Raw genomic sequence first — 20424 nt, 5'->3', positions numbered from 1 at the left:
GTCATCCAGTAGAGGGCACCTGTTGAAGTTTGACCTGAGGCGACGCGAGAATGTAGAAAAACAATCACCACTCGTGAATAGATAATGTGTTCGCATGGAAGATAGTAACTCAGGCCTGTCACAATACGACAATCAACGATTTCCCTATTAACTGTTATTTGCGTTTATTAAATTATTGTGATCTTAATATTATGAGGCGCAAAGAATAGAGGTATTCGCGCCAACGCAACATGAAGTACGCGCTTTGATGTAAATTAATGAAACACAACGCACTCCTGTCAATCATTTTTTGCTCTGTTAACTTCTCTCGGTAGAAAGGTTCATAGAAAAATATGAAGATGTGATATAAATATTATGACATTTATATAAGAAAATAGTATGTACGAATCTGCTAAGAGCTCCATTCACATTGATTGAGAACCAGCGTCTCGGTGTATTTCACCCCATTGCACTGTTGTTGTGTTGGGATTGCTTCTTTGCCACAGCCTACCTAAACTTAAGGGGCGACGATAATAAGATCTTGTTACACCCTTGACGCTTACAACTCGACGCACGTTATGGTATCTCCTACCCCCCTACCCCTACCCCCATTTGGTCCACAAAATGGGTAAACGAACTCTTCCGCTCTCCCAGCTATGGGCCCCTAGAAGACTTTAGCACGAGAGGCGTCATGTGGGTATAACGCATGTGCATGTCTGCAAGTTATGCTGTCGTAGAAGGAAATACCCTCGACTTTTCCCAGTCTCCTCATCTACCGGAATCATAGAGTGAAAAAGCTCCCTCACAGGAGTCCAGTGGGGAGGATACTTGAACCTTGCAGTGTCAAAGACAAGCACGGAGTCAGTTTGTAGATCAAGGGCGGCGATTGGGCTAAAGTGACCCTTGCCTGTCTGCTTCAGTGTCTCTCTGCTGTACGAAATAGCCATATGCGCCAAAGGGCACTCGCTAAAATTCTGCTCACAGCCCCCTACGCTTGGTTTTCTATCCTTCCAGCCAGTGCACACGTGGTACAAGTTCTCGCGGAACAACGCGTAGCTTTCTTTGGAATCCTCCGGTCTGACCAGCTCACAGGCCACCCCATTGCGTAGCGCGAGCCGCTGGAATTCCTCAACGGTAATACCAACTTCACGCACGCTGTCCATTGATTCGACTCCAAGCGTGTCTTCCGTATACCATCGCCATGGTGTCTTCCACAGTCGCTGAGGATCGATTTGCATCGCGTTGAGTACTATGGCGAGCGTGGCGAGCCCGCAGAATGCCGGGTCCGTTTGCGTGTTGAAACAGGATGAGATAGAGAGGAAAGGAACTGCCGTGCCATCATTCATGGATCGAATAAGACGATGCTGGGATTCAGTTGAGCGGTAGTCTACACACAGCTCGGGGAGAGTTTCCCCGTAAAATGAGTCTGCAGGCTCAGTGCTCATCGCTCATAAGCCTATGCCATTGCAGGAAGAAATGAATGATGTTTGTGTCAGACCCACTCGAGTCGCATCTGTTTACGCGTCATTTCCACAAAGATTAAATGTTCGCGTTGTAATGTTTATTGTTCTTATTCTGTTCCAAATATTCATATGCTCATTAAAAATACCATGCCATACGCGACTGGTTGTTTTATTTATACTGGGATTGCCTGTAAACGGTGGTTACCTCCATTTTAATTCTAGGATGTTTTTCTTTTTCGAAATTGTTTATGCCATGTCTTCGTAATTGAAAAAGAAATAAAATGTAGTGTTCCTAGTCTTCCTAAGTCTCCCACGCAACCGTCCTTTGTGTCGCACACGCGGTCTTCAAAGCGCGTTTACTCTGTGTTTTTCTCTCCTCAGCTCGCTCGCGGCCACAGCAAAACAAGATGGCGGCCACGGCTCGGCGCATAGAAAAACGCCGGGTAAACGCGTCTCGTAACAAGTCGTTATTTGCTGTTGCGCGGACACCCACATAGTCCAGGGCGACCTGTACAGGACCCGAAATGATCCCAGGACCCGAAACGATCCCAGGACCCGAAATGATCCCCAAAAGTACCCCAACTGATCCCGGGACCCGAAACGATACCGAGGAGTCCCCGAAATCAACCCCACGGAAATGCGGTAATGGACAAAGGGAAAGCAGAAGAAGCACTTCCAATTCTTAAAGCATAATTTAGGGTTGACAGCCAATCTATTTCTAAATAACATGACTTAAAAAACTTAAATTCCAATACAATACTTCTATTTATTACATTGCCCCGGCGGTAAACCCATAAACAGAGTCCTAAACAAATACACAACTTTTAATTGCTACTGAAAGGAGTACAACATAAACATAGCACAGCCAAAGCACAGCCTTGCTCAGAACAACCAAACTTTTGACCTTCGAAACATTTGCAGTTCCAACACATGACTCTGACACTATAAATCTCGTTTCCGGTAAACATCACCCTAAAAATCTATATTCATTTGACAACCAAACGTGTTTTTCACCACGAAATCCATGTTCACACGAGCGAATATTTACCGACAGCCGGTTTGGCCGAGAAGATGGAATTACAAAAGCACACTGAGTAATGCACTCGAACAACCCTTTTACTACCGTTGCAAAATATTAAGAGATGTGGCTTTTGTTGAAAGCAATATGTGAGTTTTGAATTTCCTTATGTAGTAGTGCGTACACCACTGAATGATTTCTCTCTATCTCTCTTTATGATAGGTCTTTCATTCACCGAACACAAACAAACATTTTCCTACGGGAAAGCAGAGGCATGTCTAATCTTTGGAGACATTCGTTTATGGCTTGTTATGTATGAATTATTTATTCACGCCTGGTTCTTCAAATTACCATCACGGGAATTTTTATTTGACCCCAATTGTTGACTCAACCAAGCTGTCGAAAGCTGTATTTCCCGCGCAGTCGTATATAAAAATCTTAATACTATGGTTTTAGTTAATTCAAATTTCTGGATAGTGACAAAAATGACGCTTAAATGTTTCATATGTTTTTAAAACTGAAAGCCAATCCTTCCACATTCCTTTTGTTTGTCCATTACTGCAATTCCTTGGGGTTCATTTCGGGGACTCTTGGGGATCGTTTCGGGTCCCGGGATCAGTTGGGGTACTTTTGGGGATCGTTTCGGGTCCTGGGATCGTTTCGGGTCCTGGGATCATTTCGGGTCCTGTACAGACCTCTAAAACTGCATCCTGACCGTCATGCACCGTGCGCTTAATCAACGTCCCCAAAATGCATAGCGCGTCGTCTGGGTACGAGCTTGGGGTAAACGCCTCCAAGCAGGCTATTGTCTCTCGGATTAAGTAACATAGCAAGAATGGAGCAATATTCATATTACATGACTAGCGCAGAGATAAGCTCTATTTACATATAAATCGGCTTATTTCCTATGCATATATGGATACAGATCAGCCTTTACTCAGGATTTTTATTTGCGGTTCTCATAGCGTCGGGAAAACAACCCTTGTCAAGCTTCTCGCAAGGCAAACACAAATTCACGACGAGGCCGAGGTAGCGCGCCGCGTTATTCATAACCTCGGTTTACACAGAGACGACTTCGATCCTGAAAAGAATCCCAAAAGGTTTCTTAAATTACAAGAGGAAATCATCCGTGAACAGTCACGGACGGAGCAAAGAAACTCTGAATGTTGCAGGAGTTATATCGCTGATAGAGGTATTGACCCAGTGGTTTACGCAGCAGAATATTTAGGTGAAAAGGAGGCGGATTATTTACTGAGTCTCGCAGAAACACAAGAATCAATAGCAAGGTATAGAGTTTGTTAACTCAAATTATGAGAATCATGGTTAACGTTTAAAAGCGATGTTTACACAACATAAGGTTTCTTGGAAAGTAATGCGATCTCCCCCCCCCCCCATTCCTAATACAGCAGATCTTTCTCTCTCTTTCAGGTAGTAGTAAAAGTTCAGTCAGTTTTGTCGTCCGTTCGACTACTGTGTTGCACCCAAATTATCTATTCATCAAATGACGCGTGTATAGGATAAACGAAACGTGACGGTATCCTTAATATTAAGAAAAAAACGCAATGGCAATTCATAATTTGCGTATCCCGATAGTTCCCACTTACCAATTATAGATTTTTTGGGGTAAGTATATTTTGTCATATTGAAATGTCTAGATTTCTTAATATAAATCTCAAATTTTACTCCTTATTATTAAGGTACCAGACATCGTTAGTATTCGTCATCAAGCCATTCCCAGAATGCTTTATGGAGGATAATGTTCGCCTGAGCCCGCGTATTGATGAAGCGGTGGCCTTTACTGCGGCGATGGAAGCGCTCCTGCACAGACTCCAGATCACGTACACTCTGATAGACGTCCTTGATGTCCAGGAACGAGTAAATATCGTGAAAGAAAAGATTGCAGAGTGGAGAGGGTCCTAAGAAACCCTAAGACGGTAAGACAAGATCGCAGGGTGAGATCAGGGATAAGATATCATAGAAGATAAAATATGAGAACTAATGCAATCAGATATATTGGGAGAAAACATTGATTCCAGGTTGTGGCTATTGGCCGAGGATCGAACTAACAATTTTTCGATGAAAAGATAAATAAATGTAGACCAAACATTCAGACGTGCTCTCATCATCATTTGGAAGCCTAAGCTTTACGTCTACAGGGGATTTCGGCCCCGACACTGCTCCCGTGCGAACTGTGCAACCTAAAGGCTCCTGAGGCGGACCATGCAAAGTATTGAGGTTCATCTGGGCACCTTGCAGGGGTCCTAAAGCCTTGTCGTAATCGACATGCATATGTGATGGGCTTTTGAAAAATGAGTTTTAGAACACTCCAAACGGTTGCCTGCGCCTGCCAGTCAAACTATTTGGCACTCTTGGTATAAGTCCGGCGTAGCCCGGATTTTTAACAGGAGGGGACTTTCAAGGCATTTTCTCCTTTATTTTAGATAATTTCTTATACATTTACTGTATTTTTGGCTGCTAAAAGGGAAGGGGGGGGCTTGGCCACCCCGCTGGCTACGCCCCTGTGTCAGAATAAAAGGCACGATCCACGGTCCATCAGACGTCCTCCCTGCTTCTTGCTTTCTGTGCTTTGAGTTTGTGCGTAAGTTTGTAAGTTCTTTTATTGAAAAAAAAAAAAGACGCATTTTTATGTTAATTAACCATTATTGGATTTCCAAGATATTATCTTAACTATTTATTATGGTACACCACCTAAAACTTTGAAAGGAATCGCAATCTTTACAACAGTGTCAACAATTTTGTCAATAAACCCGAAAAATCCTCCACCGCTGTCCTGAAGGTCCTTTAGTCGCTGCTCTGAATGACGAACTTGATCCTGTAGCGATGCTATCTCGTGTTGTAGCTCCATCGCGCGCTGGTTTATCTTGTTCGATTCCTCTTCTACTGCCAATCGCTGAGCTTTTTCTGTTGCAAGCTCTTGGTTCATTCTATTCTTATCCTTCTCGAATTTTGCAGCTTCTTTAAGCCTTTTCTCTTTTTCTTGCTTTCTCCGCTGTGTCTCGAGTTCCAGTTCCTTTTGTTTTTTCTCCAAACTCTCCTTTGTCTCGGCGATGCGCGTGAATTCCACCTTCGTGGCGGTGATGTAGTCCCGGAGAGCACATTCCTTCTCGAATGCCTTGAACCCTGTCTGCAGAAATTTCCGCATGGACTGCGCGTCGCCGTTGATCTCTGGTTTAACCATGATCTCGTAGCGCCGATCACAGAGATGTTTCTCCACCACAACATACACATTCCCGAAGTCGTGCAAAGTCCCATTCGCCATCGCCTCGACCAACTTCACCGCCAGCTCGGCAAGACTCCGTCCGTCCATCAGTCCACCGTTTACAGTCTTTTTGACAGGAAACAATTCCATGGTTTCCGCCAACACTTCCATGGATTTCATGTAGTCAGAGGAGGCTAGGCGAGTGAAGTCTTTGAAAAGTGACCGGTCTTGCACGTCCTCTAGCAAGCTGACCTCGATGTGTTCCCGCGGGAAATGCTGACTGATGGCGCGCCTCTTCTCGTCCGACCCATCACGCTCTCGCGCGCCAACAAGTGCTTGCTTGACGTAATCCTCAACACTCAAGCCTGGCGGGCTAGCTAGTGCTCCGCGGAGAACCACCCGAAGCCGAGGGTAATTTTTAATGACTTCGTCCTTGAATATAACATCACTTAAGCGTGACATTCGGTACAGGAAGTCAATAGAGTGAGTCTTGACGGCATCGCGCATGAAAAACGTCATCCCTGAAGACATCAGCGCAGTGAAAATACTCAAATGGTCAGTGATACTGTCATCTCCTAAGTCCGTGCCTTCCACATCCAGAATTACCCGTTCCATTCCTCCTTTTTCCCGCACGACGTAAGCATCAACGCCTCTTGTCACGGCTCGGAACGTGCCACCAGTTTTAAAGACTTCGGTGAATTGATTGGAAGGTCGATTACTCCACAGGTGCTGGACTATGTTCATTGCGGTGGACTTGCCTACCCGCGCGTCCCCAATTGCAGATACCACTTGTATCGGTTGAGTGAGTCCCTGGATCAACCGAAGTCCGGCCGGATCGAGAGAGAATCGATTGGTATCCTTGTCATAGTTGAGTAGCGGGGCTGACTTGAATATGTCTGCTCCAACAGACGTCAGATTTGTCAGTATTCGCGAGACTAGTAACAACAACGAGACCGAAAAACAAAGCTGCATCTCCGTCAGCTCTCGATGTCACGATTGAGTTGAGGATTCAGGAGAAGCAACCCTTTATCCGGTGGAAAGAGCTCGTGGAGCGGCCTGATTGGTATTTTAAATAGGGAATCACCCCTCCAGCGATTCATGGAAAGCAGATAAGACATGCGGGAACTGTTTCGGGGAATCCCCTACCCAGAAACCATGCTGTGACTGAGTATAAAAGCTTTCGAGAAGAATTCAAACTCTGGCTTGACCAAATATGAATATTTAGCTGTTGTATTATCTTTGAAATGTTTTCTTTTCTGGCGATGGTCTTTTCGATGTTTGTGTTTGTCATTATTATCATTATCACGTTGGTCCAATGTTGGTGTTTGCACTTTGGACTTTAGCAGGGAAAACCCCCTCGCTCTTACCGACCCCGAGGGCCCCTTCTTGTTTATTTTTGCTTACAAGCTGATCATAATCTTTCATGATGCACGCAAAACAACAACAACAAAATGATTAAGCAATAGAGTCAACATGCTAATCAGCAACTAGTAAGCATTATCCTGCCAAAGGATAGCCTGCGTAGCAAGCGTTTCTGTGGAGTTTCGCTCGTTCTCTATTCCTGCTGAAACTCCACAGTAACGCTTGCTACGCAGGCTAGCCAAAGGAGTACATACTTTTACTTTTTGAGTCACGCAATTTTTGGTCACGCAATCGAGAAGCGAAAACTAGCCGCCTTGAAACGTTCTGCTTATTCCCCAAATAATATTTACGAATAAAAAAAACGCGGTTATACCAAAGCATCGGTGTTTGGGAAAATGTTTTGTTTCTAGCTTGAATACGGTAAATTATCAGTTGCAAATGCGTGGGTTGGTAGGACTTTGTTAGGGAAAATCCCTTTTCCCTTATACCCCTTTATAAGCCCATGCATCTTTGTTGTGATTTTTTAAACTTTTTAAAAAAACAATTTAAAAATCCACATTCCTGCCATAGACGGTGGTAGGTGGATAAGTGAAGAGACGATATATATTTTTTGTTGACAGTGAACAGTGTATAAATAATGAATGCGAATTTCTGGGACTCGCTGCACAAGTTAATGGGAATTCCCCGGAGCCGGGACTGACCTATTAACCGCATCTAGCACGGGGATAAAAATATCTTTAGTGCAAAAGCAAAGCTAAGCGTTTTTTTTTTAAGTTTCACTTTGTTTTCGCGGAATTCGGGAATACCCCTCGTGTTATCGATTCTGCATAAATACTAGTTCGGATGTTGAGCAGAAGTAGAGAGAGCAGAGAGTTCATCATGACTCACCTAGCAGCAGCCCGAGTCGTGTCGTGCCTACTTCTGGTAGTCTTGAGTATGACAACGTGTAATGGAACAAGCGCCAAACAACTTCTAAGGTAAACAGAATTCTGGTATAAAGGCCCTTATTACTAAGCGTAGAAATCCACCCTCTCTTTCGCTAAGAACAGGAGAACCGGGTCCGGAATTCGGTAAAGATTCTAGCAAAGATCCAGCGAAGATCGCAAGCCGTAATAATCGTTTATGGTTCATATTACAGGGATGGTTGTGTGGACAAGTGTTCCTGAGTTATACCTTTCTTAACTTTTCTTTATGGTGGACGAGGGCACTAATGTGTTATACTTTTTTTTCACAAATGATTCGCCGTTCTATTCTAGGTATGACTACGCGACTGAGAGATTTATCACCAACGATGACGCGCTGAAGGAGTTGTCAAAGCTAAGCCGTCCTGTCAGAGTGATAGGCGCTATAGGGGACGCGAGAGTTGGCAAGTCAACAACCCTCAACCACATAGAACACGTATGGCGGGGAGGTAACCAGGAGACGGTGGCGGAAAGGGTGTTCAACACAAGCAATCAAGTACTGCCGTGTACGAGAGGGGTGTGGCTTTCTGTGACCGAGCAAGATGCGGGGAGCCTGGTGCTGCTAGACGTGGAGGGATCGGACCTGGGCGATGACGCTAAGACAAGCCAGATGAGTATTTTCACGGCGCTCATGTCATCTGCGCTCATGCTGTTTGGAGAAGGAGGCCTTGCGAATCATAACCGCGACTTCATGTTTCGCCTGACGCGCGTCACACAAGAGATCACGCGTGACGAGATGCTCGACGGTGATGCTCACGTATTTCCTAGTTTGAGGGTCGTCTTGAGGCAAGCTCTGGAGCCGCCAGATGGTGAAACGCTACGAAGCTTTATCGTGGGATCTTTGGTCGGAGAAAACGACGACAAAGCGGCAGTTATCCGAAAGTATTTCCCGGAATCGAAGACAACAGTCAGCGTTATCCCGGCAGTCTCCGAGCTCAAACAGGCTTCGGATCAAGACTCAAAAGCCCTGGAAAACGCCGGGTACAGACAAGCTATCGCAGACCTTGTGAAGAATCTACAATCAGTTCCCGCCAAAAGAGCTCGAGGCGCGCAGTTTGATGGTCCAATGCTAAGGCAACTGGCTTTGGATGTAGTGGTAGCTCTGAATAAGAACTCTTGGGCGATTCTAGCAGATACTTTTACATCATTCGAAATTTCTTTCTGTGAAAAAGCCTTTAGGACTTTTATCAAGCCCTTGGACAGGAGGGACCATCCGCAAATTAGAAATACTATGGAATCTGCCTTACAGCAGTTTTCCAAGGAATGCGTCCTGAGTGATGAGAAGACGAAGGCAAAAAACTGGCTTGAGGAGGCTATCCGAGTAAAGCAAAACGCTGAAGAGAAACAACGGTTGATAGAACAGGAGCGACGGAAGGCAGAGGATGAAATAAGGAAACAGAAAGAGCTTGAAAAACAGCGCAAACAAGAGGAGGAATTACAGAGAAAGCGGATGGAGGAGGAAAGTAGAAGAAGAGAAACCGAGGAGAAGAGGAGAAAAGAGGAGATGGAGAAGTCGAGAAGGGCGGAACAACAACGTGAACAGGAAAGACGGCGCTTAGAAGAGACGAGGGACGCAGAGAAAAGAGCACAAAAGGCTAAGAAGAATAATAAAATCGTCAAAACAGTTGCTGCTGTCATAGGCCTTGGAGTTCTTTTTAGCGACGAAAGACTCAAGCAAAACATCACCACCATTCCGGGTGCGGATTATGAGGCTATCGGCCTGCGTGAGGTCGAGTGGGTGTGGAGGTCCCAGGCTGGGCCGCTGGGCCTGGAAGGGCGTGGTCGAGGGGTGATAGCCCAGGAAGTGGAGGGATTATACCCGGCCGCGGTGCGTCTAGAAAGGAACGGCTATAAGAGGGTGGACTATGGTATGTTAAGGAGTATGATAGAGCAGAAGCGCACCACAGAATGACGGGAAACTATCAGACTACGTTAAACAGTCGTCACTGATAGTGGCGTAGTGCGCAATTCGAATATATAGAAAAATAGTAAAACAGGCTATAGCATTTTAGTGTCAGGCGCTTATAAACTTTTAGAACTAATATTTTCTAAACATTTTTTTTCTTTCAGGTACTTTTCTATACATTTTAAACTTAGATAACGCGAACTCTATCCAGCCGTGTTTATAATTGTTTATGTTAAATAATTGTCGCATTCGCAATTTTCGAGTGATTTTTTTTCCGCCGCGCTCGCAAATTTCGTGGGATTTTTTTCAGCAGCAGTTATCAATTTTTGCGCTTCATTTATTTTGGCGCATATAAATGCAGTGTGACAGTACTCTTGATAATTCTTGATTCATGTGAACAATTGTTCAGAAAAGGGAGTCAAGGAAATTTGGCGACGACAATGACAACAAGGTCTCGGCTCGAATAAAAGGTTTATTCAGATATAAACTTATATAAATCGCCATATGCCTAATATGTATTTTTTAGCAATAGAATTGTTTATGTACAATTGTCATTATTTGAATAAACCATACGCATATGAATCCAGGAGGCACTTTCTGTCAATCATAGCAAAGCCTTCTCTCCTCTCCTCTCTATTCTAGACAGGCCCTGCCCCTAGCCTGCTCGCTAGGACTTCAAGCACGAAGGAAAAATAAGGGGCATTGATTTATATTCGCTGCAATCTGCGGGAAATTCATATTTGCTGCTTTCTGTGTGAAAGCATAACATGAAACGGCGTCCGGCGCAAATTCTGAGCTATAACGTGACAGGTGAAAATCTGTTTGACTACAAAATAAAACGGTCCCAGCAAACTAGAATAAGACCATGCTTGAATTGCTACCAGAATCAAGTTCGAACCCCATTGGCTCATTATCAGAAAGATCATTGCCCGTTGATTGGTCCATGGCAGACTCGTCCCCAGGCCCACCCAACCCAGCAGTGCTATCGTCATCATCTGGGAGATAGCGTTTGTCGATGGCGTCTTTGATTTGGTTGTTGGCCCCTTTCGGGTCGAGGTCTATGGCCCAAGAGAAGTTCATCTGTGCTAGGTGAGCCTGACCGAGCTTCTTATAGACCTGATAGAAACAAGGTCGAGTCAGTGGAAGCCACCAGAAGTCGCCATGGCAACACTTTGAACTTGATTTCAGGAAGAGGGGGGGAGGGGGGTGTAGAGTTGTTTTCCTGAGTGACGGCAATATACACAAACATACAAACATTGGTGTCACTAAAGAATGAAGAAAATCGGTACAGAAGACATGCGGAGACTTTCCAGATACAATTTTCTATGGCCGAGCTTGCTACCTACACCATCTATATTTAATAGTATTAAATATCTAAGAAATATTTACAACCTTTTTCACAAGACTACCCTACCTTTCCAATAAGGAAATAGACCAAAGCCTCCCTCGGTACGATCTTCTTAAGGTCTTCGAGCTCATGCAAGGCCTCCTGGGGAAAACAATAGACATGAATGTGGGGTTGGAAATAAAACCTAACTACAGAAAAAAAATTATCTACTGTAGTAAGCGATACGAATAGAACATAAAACAGTCTTCATAGGGTATATTTTTCTCTTGCTAATTGGATGATAGTGGCGGGGGTTACTAACCTGGTACTTGTCGATAGAAAACAATATTGATGCACGGTGGAACTTGCACAGTGGGTTCTTGGGGTCGATAAGCATCGCCTTGTTGATGGTGGCGAGGGCTGCCTCAGACTTACGCATTGCATGCTGGACCTGCATGATCGACAATTGTCACCAGCCGTGCAAACTTAAACAATCAAACAAGGAAACAAAAACAAACACAGACAAACAAAAAATGTCTCACGGCTGAACAAACAACGATAAGGATAGGATAGGAAGAATATTTAGTACTGTTCCCATTCAGAGCACAGAAGCGTATACGGTATTTCTAATAGAAGGGTGCCCAAAAGGCCATCCATAAGACGTTTTTTCGTGTAATTTAAATTGCGTACCATACATTTACAATTTTTTTGGCCCCCTGGCTGCACCCTTGAAGCAAGAATTAAACTTTTTTGGTTCACTATTAACACTCACCACTCCTACATGGCAATAAAGAACAGAGCTTGACGGGTTTATAGACAATGCCTTTCTGAAGTGTACTTCAGCCAGATTAAACTTCTCCTGCTTGTAGTAGATCATCCCAACACCATACCTGCGACACAGAAAGAGTCTGTTGATTTTAATTGTGTTTGAGTTACCGAGTGACATCTTATTTGCAATGTTTCTTGGTGGCTTGTTTATGTCCTTTGATCGAACTTTGAACAATCCATGCAAACCATTTAAAGTTGTGTTACCACTTACCATGCATTATAGTGTCTGGGGTCACTCCTAATTGCCATCCTGTAGCAGGACATGGCCCGATCCAGCTCCTCCGTCAGAACGTACTCATGACCTAAGAGTGTGTAGGCATAGGTACAGGCTTGGTCGACTTGCACAGCACGTTGGAAGAACTTGATGGCTGTGTCATGTTCTTTCTGGAGACTGAAGCAGTTCCCAGTAGCACACCAGGCCTGAAAGTTGATGAGAAATTTATAGTGAGCGGGACTTGTTATATCAAAATAAAAAAGTAATGGTTTGAAAAAAACTGGAAATATCTGGCAAGAAATTTAGAAAGTGGGTTGGTTAGGTAGGAACGTCAAAAATTTTAATTTGTATCACCATGTATATAACTTAACCACTTGCACCTTTGATATTCGCATATAATATAACATGTTCAGTTTATTAGAAATAGGCAATGCTTCTTTCACAAGCTGCAACAGAATATTTAGCGACAGTAAAATAAATTAAATATAATATTTTGTACCTGAGTATAAAATAAAATAATATTTATCACCAGATATAACATAAAATATTTAGCACCAGAATAATATAATTAACAATTATTCCATTTCCATTGAGGTGGAAGCTGGGGAAGGCTTGAGGTAGATATTTTTAAAGCCACTATCCACTGAAATGGGAAGGTATAATTGTTTTAGTATATAAAACGAGCTTTAGAGCAATTTTTTTTGGAAACACTTGCAAATCAGCTGTTACACCCGCCATTTTGCTTTATTTCGGGGCACAGGAAAATATCCACCTCCTAGGAGGTGTATATTGCATTTTATTCCGAGTTACTCAACCAATCAAATCGCTTGTTCTAGCGAGGTTCCCGAGTTTTATATACTAACATATAATATTTAGCACTAGAATAATATAAAAATAAAAAAAATTAGCAATCGTTAAATATAACATATAATATTTATCACCAGTATAATAAACATATAATATTTAGCACAATATTATTATAATATATTTATTAATAATAATATTATATTATACCGAAATATTATATGCTATATTATACTGGTGCTAAATATTATATGTTATATAATATAACATATAATATTTAGCACCAGTATGTTATATAATATAACATATAATATTTAGGACCAGTATAATATAACATATAATATTTAGCACCAGTATAATATAACATTAATATTTAGCACTTAAAGTCCATATAACCTTTCAAAATAGACTTTGTCAATTCTTTATATTTTCATTTTCCAAATGGTATGTGGTTTGTATGGACCCTATAATACACGCGTTCGTGCGAATAACTCAAATCTGTAATATTGAGGTATTTTGGTCAACCGTGAATGTGAACTGGAAGGCCCTGGTCCAGTCATTTGTGACGTAGATGAGGATGTCAACCAAATTACATGAGAAAAAATATGCACGCGCTAAACCGGTTCCCATCTTCATGTCTTCTTAGTTATTGCTGAAGAACGTTGTGTGGTTACAACTTTTACCGTGATCTTTATATCTCAACCTGGTAGTCAAATGACTATTTAACTTCAGGAAACAAATCTGCAAAATTTAGCAGATATTGATTAGTCTTTGAATTGTTTTTGCATTTTGTGCGCGCGCTGCATTCGCAATCAAGAATGACTACATTCTCACGAGCTCGCGCTGTTTTTGAAACCTACAATTAAACGATATCTTTTTTATCGCATACAATTCTCGACTTTTAAATTATTCTTCGCTTCATTGTGGGCAGCATTGCAATAGAAAACACTTCGCCAATATTTTGTGGTATTGCTGTCTCTGAATTGTAACGGATTTAAGGAAAATACGTTGTTTCAGATTTTCCCGCCAAAACTTGGAATTATTCATTCGATTCAATCTCCTTTCGTGCTGCCAGGAAAATTTTCAAAAGTCTGTAGAAAATTAAAATTTCAATCAAATTCAATTCCCTTTTCAGAATTTGAAAGTTTATCTATGCTTTGTTTTGGCTAGATTGATATAAGTGAAAGGTTTTAAGGACTTTAAGGACAGAAAGCAGATGGAGCTTTACCTCTGGAGATGACCTGTCCACTTCAACCAGGTGATGAGCTAAAGATGAGAGTTCAACTTCCTTCTGAAGATGCCATAGAATAGTGGAGTAAATCTCCATGCCTTTTGAACAACCAGACAAGATGAGAATTGTATTTTCACAATCATTACGGGACACATAGGTTAATATTTTAACTGGCTTGTTGCTAGTACAAAGTAAATCTATTGTAGCCTGTTTAGAGTGGTTTTCAAAATCCTGTGCAACAAAATATAATTGTTAAAGTGTAATAGTCAAGCCAGAACAAAGAGAACAAAGACATTACAGTGTATTAGTACTAAATAAATCAAAAAGTATTTCACTGGGTTTTTAAAACCACTCTAACTCATTCAATGTGCAACACAATATTGATAAATAGTGTGACTAACTACATTAGAGCTAGCTTGGGGCAATTGGCCATCCTCAAAGCTGTTTCTAATGAATTTCTCAAACTAGTTATAAGTTTTATAGCCTTTTGTAAAATGGTTGTATGAACAACATTTTGAAATAAAAAACGCAGAACGGTTCTAGTGCAAAATCTAAAAAAAAACCTTCATTATTTTCTTCAATTTCTAAGCAAAGCATGTGTATTTTACTTACATATATGTGCTAATGACGTAATTTTTTAGCAAACATAGAGCGCATTTGCGCGCAGAACTGACTGCACAATGCAACTCATTAGAAGGGAAGCATTAAAACCAAACCAAATAATTTTTGTCTTTGTGTCTTACCTTCAAGACGGCTGGGGTCCAAGTGCTGGACTTGTGAAAATACCTTCTCAGCCTAAAAAGAGAATAACGTGTTTGCACAAAGTGGTACATAACATAAAGTGTTGGCAAGAGCATTGCTGGAATGAGGGCATATTACTGTATGTTAGACCCCACATTATTACAGTGGAACCTCGATTTTACGATACTGGATTTTTTAACAGCGATTTTACGAATGGTGTTCCTTTCTCCCGGCAGAAATACACAGAAATGTAATTACCTCAATCTAATGATATTGGATAAAACCATATTCTTGATTTCACAATACAAATCTGGTCTCCTGTAGTGTAATTTTGACCTCAATACAACATTACTGATTCTGTCTATCAACATGAGAAAAATGCAAGAAACCAGACACGTAGAAAACAGTTAATCCATTTGACAGATTTTGTTAAATACAGATTACATTCTTACATAGAGTAACTGAAAAGACTAATACAGAGTGCAGTAACAATATAATTATTGATAATAAGTTGATAACAATATAATTATTGATAATAAGTTGATAATTAACCCAACCTCACTACAACAATATTTTCGATGGATTTTCCTTTATATTGCAAAATCAAGGACCTCCTTGTAATGATACCTTGGCTTTATGATAGATTTACTTGTAGTAGATCATCCCAACGCCATACCTGGCATATCGTTAATTCTAGGTTCTACTGTAATTAACATTCTTGACAGTACTGTACAGTATACTGTGGTATGCTGTAAGCGCTTACCAGTTGGTATTCTGCTAGCTCAAAGTGAGCCCGCCCAACTTGACTCAATACCCAAGTTGTATTGTAGTGGTGGGTTGGAAGGGTTGAAAATAACAGAAGTGCCTCCCTTGACTCATAGCCACATAGCTGGCGATAGGCTTGGCCTATATGCCTCAGCAACGCCATCAGACCATCTGAAACACCATCACTCATAAGGTTATATAATTAATATGTAATGGTATATAAATGGATCCTCAAGAACTTGAATAACCCAAGCCATTAAAACGAACAGCATTAAATGGGGAAATTATGATGAATGACCTTACACAAAGAGGCCACAAGATGGCCTTCCTCAGAATCACTTTAAGCATCCGTTTGAACCATTCTGCTATTAGAGAGGTACTCAATAAAAATCTTACATCAAACTCACCTAAACTATCTTGTGTTATGGATGTCCTGGTTGGTTTGTCCCCATTCTGGTTGATGGAGTCACCAATCAAGTCACTTGACTTTTCTAAGTCTTGAGGGGTGGTACTCCTGCTAGACTGTCGCCGAGTCTGAGTTTAGACAGCAAGAGACACCAGTTACAGTATAGTATGGAGGGCATGAAGAAAAGATTCAACTGACACTACCTTTCTTACTGTGCTTGTCCTGTTACTTCTAGACTTCTTGATTTCCTACAAAGATAAAGTAGATGTTTGTTTACGTCCCTAAGACTGCCAAAGCTGTTAAAAAACAAATGCTCACGGGGACTCTGTTTTCTCCGCTTGAGTTTGAAGACATGGTGAAGAGGCGGGTACTGCGGCGCACTGTTTTGTTGGTGGTGGATGATGGAAAAAGAGACTGACTGACACTGGGGTGAGAGGGCGATGCTCTGGTCAGTATCTGGGAGGGTGCCGAGGTGGTGTGGACAGTCGATACCACTGTAGACCTTGTGGATGTTGTGTCACTCCTTCTAACACCCTAAACACGAGAAGGAGAACTTATTGTTAACACTAAGGTAAACAAGCACTCATTGCAGATTTTGATAATTTTTTTAGACAACTGCCATAAACCAATCTAATCATTAGTGCTAAGTGATCCTCAATAGTGGACTTGCGTTAAGATACCACGTGACTGTTTGTGTGGCAAACAAGTGCGCTTTCAGACTTTTAGCAACAAAATAACAGAAACAAAAAGCAACTTATTCAGAGCATACGAAAAAAACAGAACTCTTTTTTTCAGAAAAGGTTTAGTTTCATTTAAAGATTTTATTTTTTCGTTGTTCTCTGGCATAATAGCTGCAGTCATTTCTGATCTTTGGTATGATCATTTTGTTTTGAATTGCCACCGAAAAAGGTCTCGTGATCTCTTAGCGCAAGTCCTCTATTCATCCCACCCGCACTAACCTTTTTCAAAGGAGCCTTTGGAGTATTGCCTGAATGCATATCAGTTCCACCCAGCACAGCTGGTGACGGTGTGATGAAGGGCACAGTGTTCTGGTCAACAGGAGTGTCGCAGGGCAAAATCCCAAAACTGGTGAAATAGAAAGAAAAGAAAAATTCCTTGGTATTTTCGAAAGCAGCAAACCTTTTCTTAGGAGGGAGTTGCTAAAATATACAAGTACCATCTCTCCCTCAGCAAATCTGGAAATTGTGCTTCATAATGAGTTTTCGCAAATTTGATATATTATGGATTCCCTCTCTCAAGCAAGAGGCTTCAGAAAGAGCCTAGCTCAGGCTTAATTGGGGTTGCTTATTGTATGTAAATTTCTAGACTTAGACCAGTCTAGAAATGTCACATCTACAGTACATATACAACATCTTTTAATAAAATACTGTGCAAGCTTGAAAGAACTGTTGGCGTCACTGGCCCTTGCAACTGTCTTTAGCTATAATGCTTAATTATACAAATAGAATCAAAAAGCCCAAACTGTCGCGATCTCAGACTCAGACTTAGTCTTCCCTGAAGAAGTCTTATTAAAGACGAAAATTTGGCAGAGTCGATTTCCAGTTTTTGGTGTATTGCTTAATTATACACATATAGCTTTTGAGAAAAAAAAGTATGTCATGCTTCTGGTCCTATAAAATGCCTTGGTGATATGTAACGTTATAGATGAAGAAAAAAACAGCAAATGCAAAAAAATTATAATGCGAACATTTTTTGCTAAAATAAAAAAGTAGTAAAGTTCACCTTGTAATCTGGTTATTTCTTTGTATTGGCCATATAGGTAACTGCTCAGAATATTTGAAAATACTTGAAAGACTTAATGCAGTCAATTCAAAATAAACAGTGTGCAGTAAGACTCCTTATGCAAACATTACACTGGCACTTTCATTACCTGGGCGATAATGGACTTGAAGTCTGTGTAGCTCCAAGCAAATTCCTCCCTACACGGGCTCTCACTCTGTTTTCACTAATGAGACTCATAGGGGTGGGAGGTATGAGAAAACCACTGTCACTTCCTGGAGTATTATTTCCAGCTTGGTCAAATGAAAAATTCCCGATAGGTAGTGGCGTATTATTGCTGGAGGGGTCTAGATTTTCAGCCATGCACTTTATTGGCTGCTGCTGACTGTCTGCTGCTGGGTTCGTTGCCATGGTGCTTGTTGCAATGCCTGTTGTCATGGTTTCCCGTTGCATAAGTGAAGACAATATCTTTGTGCAAGAAGAAGACTTAAAGTATTCCATCTCATCAGGTTTTTCACCTTTGCAACAAGAAAAAAAAAAGGTATACTGTAGTGTTCTTTCCCCATAAATCAATAGATAAATAAAAATTGAGGAAAAAGGACTTTTCAACTAGCTTTACCCAAATTGCAGAGTGCTTCAAATGAGGTCCATAGGAATGGATTGTGTCGTAAACTGCTCTTGAAGCATTCAGCTGCTCGCTTGCTTTGATCAGATTTCCTAGTAAAATAGACACATGAATGTATATTACTTGTCCTACATTTATTATAACACTTAACATAATCATCTGTAAAGCACACCAGACATTTCTGCATATTTGAGGAACCATCCCTTAATGAATTGAATTAAAAAACCCTTAAGTGGCCAATCTTTAAGCCTTGCGTTCACAAATATAAAATACAAAAATTAAATTTATGAGGGTTGCATGTCAGTTACATTATACATTAGATATAGATCTGCACCACATGAGAACGCTGATAGTTATATACATTACCTGCATATTTGTCCAAGGATTGACAGGGCATACCCTGCGGAGGTACCAAACTCTGCTGCTATGGTTTCTATTGGTTTGCCATTAGTAAACAGACATCCTCCTGCCAGCACCATCTCTCCCTCAGCAAGTCTGTGCAAATTTGTGCTTCATAATGAGTTCATTTCTTATTTGATTTATACCAGATTCCCTCTCTCAAGCAAGAGGCTTCAAAAAGAGCCTAGTTCACAGAGGCTTACTTGGGGTTGTTTATTGTGAATTTCTAGAGCAGTCTAAAAATGTCACATCTCCATACACAACATCTCTAAATGAAATACTGTGCAAGCTTATAACAACTGTTGGAGTCACTTAGTGTATACACATATAACTTTTGAGCAAAAAAGTGCTTCTGGTCCTATAAAATGACTTCGTTTCATGTAATGTTAAAGATGAAGAGAGAAAAGGCAAATGCAAAAAATAATAAAAACATTTTTTTCTTTTCATTTTCTACACTTCAGTCATCTTTGCAATATTTGTCTAAATGACTCTGATAAGGAACAGGAGCAAAAGATTGGCATATTTTGCATTTTTACAAACTCAATTGAATTGAGACGTCTAGATACTTACACTTGGTAGGTCACCCTTGCTTTATAATATCTATGCCTCATTGCTACAAGTGAAGCATTGGACACAGCAATCCCCCAGACTTATACAGTAAAGCTCACAGGATCACATAGCAACAGAGGCACTTACTTGTCTAGTAACATGCAGCACTTAGCAAACAGAATGCGACATAAAGGTGTGGGGCATCCATTTGTCTGAAGAAGAGAGTAGGCTCTCTTGATCTGCCCTGCTTGGTAGTAGCAAGATGCAAGCAAATGTAGAGCATCATCTGAGCCCACTGAAATTCAAAAACAATGCCGGAAATATGAAGAATGTCTACAACCCACCAAATAAATTAATGTATAGAAATAATGAACTTCTCTAGCAGCTTAGTCAAGTGTGGTATTCAGTCTTGCTAGATGTCTATTCATATTCAAATCAGAGCTACATATGACAGGTTAAATTACATCTTTTTCTGTCAAATGTACAAGCTTGGTTTTATTTACGACTAGTACATGTTTTTGAAGGCTGATTCAATTCAACTTTAATTATCTCACTTCTCATGTTTGAGGCAGATGGCTAGAGAATGAGATATCATACCTTCGGCAAATAACCTCTCTGCTAGAAATACTGCATCTGAATATGCATAATGGTGAAGCGCATGCCAAATGGATGCCTAAAAGACAGAAAAATAGAACATTGATTGTATATCAAACTTAACATTATAGGAACCTGCCAGCTGCTAAGCTTATTGTAATGTTTAAGTGATCCTTTCTGTGAAGTGCTTACCCAGGATTGGCAGAGGGGGAAGGGGGGATGGGGTGCACAGTCATAGGTATCGTGGAAAAACATCCTATATGAAGATTCCTTGATATGAAATGACCCACT

General features: G+C 41.2%; 4 protein-coding genes across 5 annotated transcripts in view; 2 read left to right on the top strand and 2 right to left on the bottom strand.

The window, feature by feature from the left end:
* Nucleotides 1–147: 147 nt before the first annotated feature.
* On the bottom strand, nucleotides 148–1965 carry LOC5515808 (glutathione gamma-glutamylcysteinyltransferase 2). The gene has a single exon (XM_032385554.2). The coding sequence runs from the start codon at nucleotides 1422–1424 to the stop codon at nucleotides 669–671; it is 756 nt and encodes a 251-aa protein (XP_032241445.2). The 5' UTR covers nucleotides 1425–1965; the 3' UTR covers nucleotides 148–668.
* Nucleotides 1966–3170: 1205 nt separating this feature from the next.
* On the top strand, nucleotides 3171–5243 carry LOC5515746. Its single transcript, XM_001635873.3, has 2 exons — nucleotides 3171–3746; nucleotides 4158–5243. Exons 1-2 carry the CDS (start codon nucleotides 3376–3378, stop codon nucleotides 4378–4380), a joined length of 594 nt encoding a protein of 197 aa, XP_001635923.2. The 5' UTR covers nucleotides 3171–3375; the 3' UTR covers nucleotides 4381–5243.
* A 2617-nt stretch (nucleotides 5244–7860) lies between these two features.
* LOC5515806 lies at nucleotides 7861–10492 on the top strand. The gene is made up of 2 exons (XM_032385537.2): nucleotides 7861–8019; nucleotides 8299–10492. The coding sequence occupies exons 1-2, from the start codon at nucleotides 7886–7888 to the stop codon at nucleotides 9914–9916; spliced, it is 1752 nt and encodes a 583-aa protein (XP_032241428.2). The 5' UTR covers nucleotides 7861–7885; the 3' UTR covers nucleotides 9917–10492.
* LOC5515805 (cell division cycle protein 27 homolog) overlaps nucleotides 10365–20424 on the bottom strand; it is a 12340-nt gene continuing 2280 nt past the window's right edge. For both annotated transcript variants that reach the window (XM_048720872.1, XM_032385536.2), the window contains exons 2-18: nucleotides 20137–20212; nucleotides 19687–19834; nucleotides 18958–19086; nucleotides 18586–18683; nucleotides 18118–18484; nucleotides 17186–17312; nucleotides 16545–16760; nucleotides 16430–16474; nucleotides 16228–16354; nucleotides 15819–15991; nucleotides 15058–15109; nucleotides 14312–14412; nucleotides 12277–12485; nucleotides 12010–12127; nucleotides 11560–11688; nucleotides 11325–11399; nucleotides 10365–11026 (exon numbers count right to left, since the gene is read on the bottom strand). In XM_048720872.1, coding sequence (XP_048576829.1) covers nucleotides 10763–11026; nucleotides 11325–11399; nucleotides 11560–11688; nucleotides 12010–12127; nucleotides 12277–12485; nucleotides 14312–14412; nucleotides 15058–15109; nucleotides 15819–15991; nucleotides 16228–16354; nucleotides 16430–16474; nucleotides 16545–16760; nucleotides 17186–17312; nucleotides 18118–18484; nucleotides 18586–18683; nucleotides 18958–19086; nucleotides 19687–19700 — 2244 coding nt within the window. In that variant the 5' untranslated portion in view covers nucleotides 19701–19834; nucleotides 20137–20212 and the 3' untranslated portion in view covers nucleotides 10365–10762. The remainder of the gene's footprint in view (nucleotides 11027–11324; nucleotides 11400–11559; nucleotides 11689–12009; nucleotides 12128–12276; nucleotides 12486–14311; nucleotides 14413–15057; nucleotides 15110–15818; nucleotides 15992–16227; nucleotides 16355–16429; nucleotides 16475–16544; nucleotides 16761–17185; nucleotides 17313–18117; nucleotides 18485–18585; nucleotides 18684–18957; nucleotides 19087–19686; nucleotides 19835–20136; nucleotides 20213–20424) is intronic.

This window comes from Nematostella vectensis, chromosome 2 (assembly GCF_932526225.1).
Source record: "Nematostella vectensis chromosome 2, jaNemVect1.1, whole genome shotgun sequence".
Classification (NCBI taxonomy): domain Eukaryota; kingdom Metazoa; phylum Cnidaria; class Anthozoa; order Actiniaria; family Edwardsiidae; genus Nematostella; species Nematostella vectensis.
The sequence above is the reverse complement of the archived record's forward strand: the minus strand, read 5'-3'. Positions and strand labels throughout refer to the sequence as shown.

Excerpts from the sequence above, each read along its gene's own strand:
- LOC5515806 (XM_032385537.2), top strand. The coding sequence starts at position 7,886 with ATGTTGAGCAGAAGTAGAGAGAGCAGAGAGTTCATCATGACTCACCTA. Across the intron at positions 8,020-8,298 it reads AGCGCCAAACAACTTCTAAG|GTATGACTACGCGACTGAGA; the intron begins GTAAACAGAATT and ends GTTCTATTCTAG.
- LOC5515746 (XM_001635873.3), top strand. The coding sequence starts at position 3,376 with ATGGATACAGATCAGCCTTTACTCAGGATTTTTATTTGCGGTTCTCAT. Across the intron at positions 3,747-4,157 it reads ACACAAGAATCAATAGCAAG|GTACCAGACATCGTTAGTAT; the intron begins GTATAGAGTTTG and ends CTTATTATTAAG.
- LOC5515808 (XM_032385554.2), bottom strand. The coding sequence starts at position 1,424 with ATGAGCACTGAGCCTGCAGACTCATTTTACGGGGAAACTCTCCCCGAG.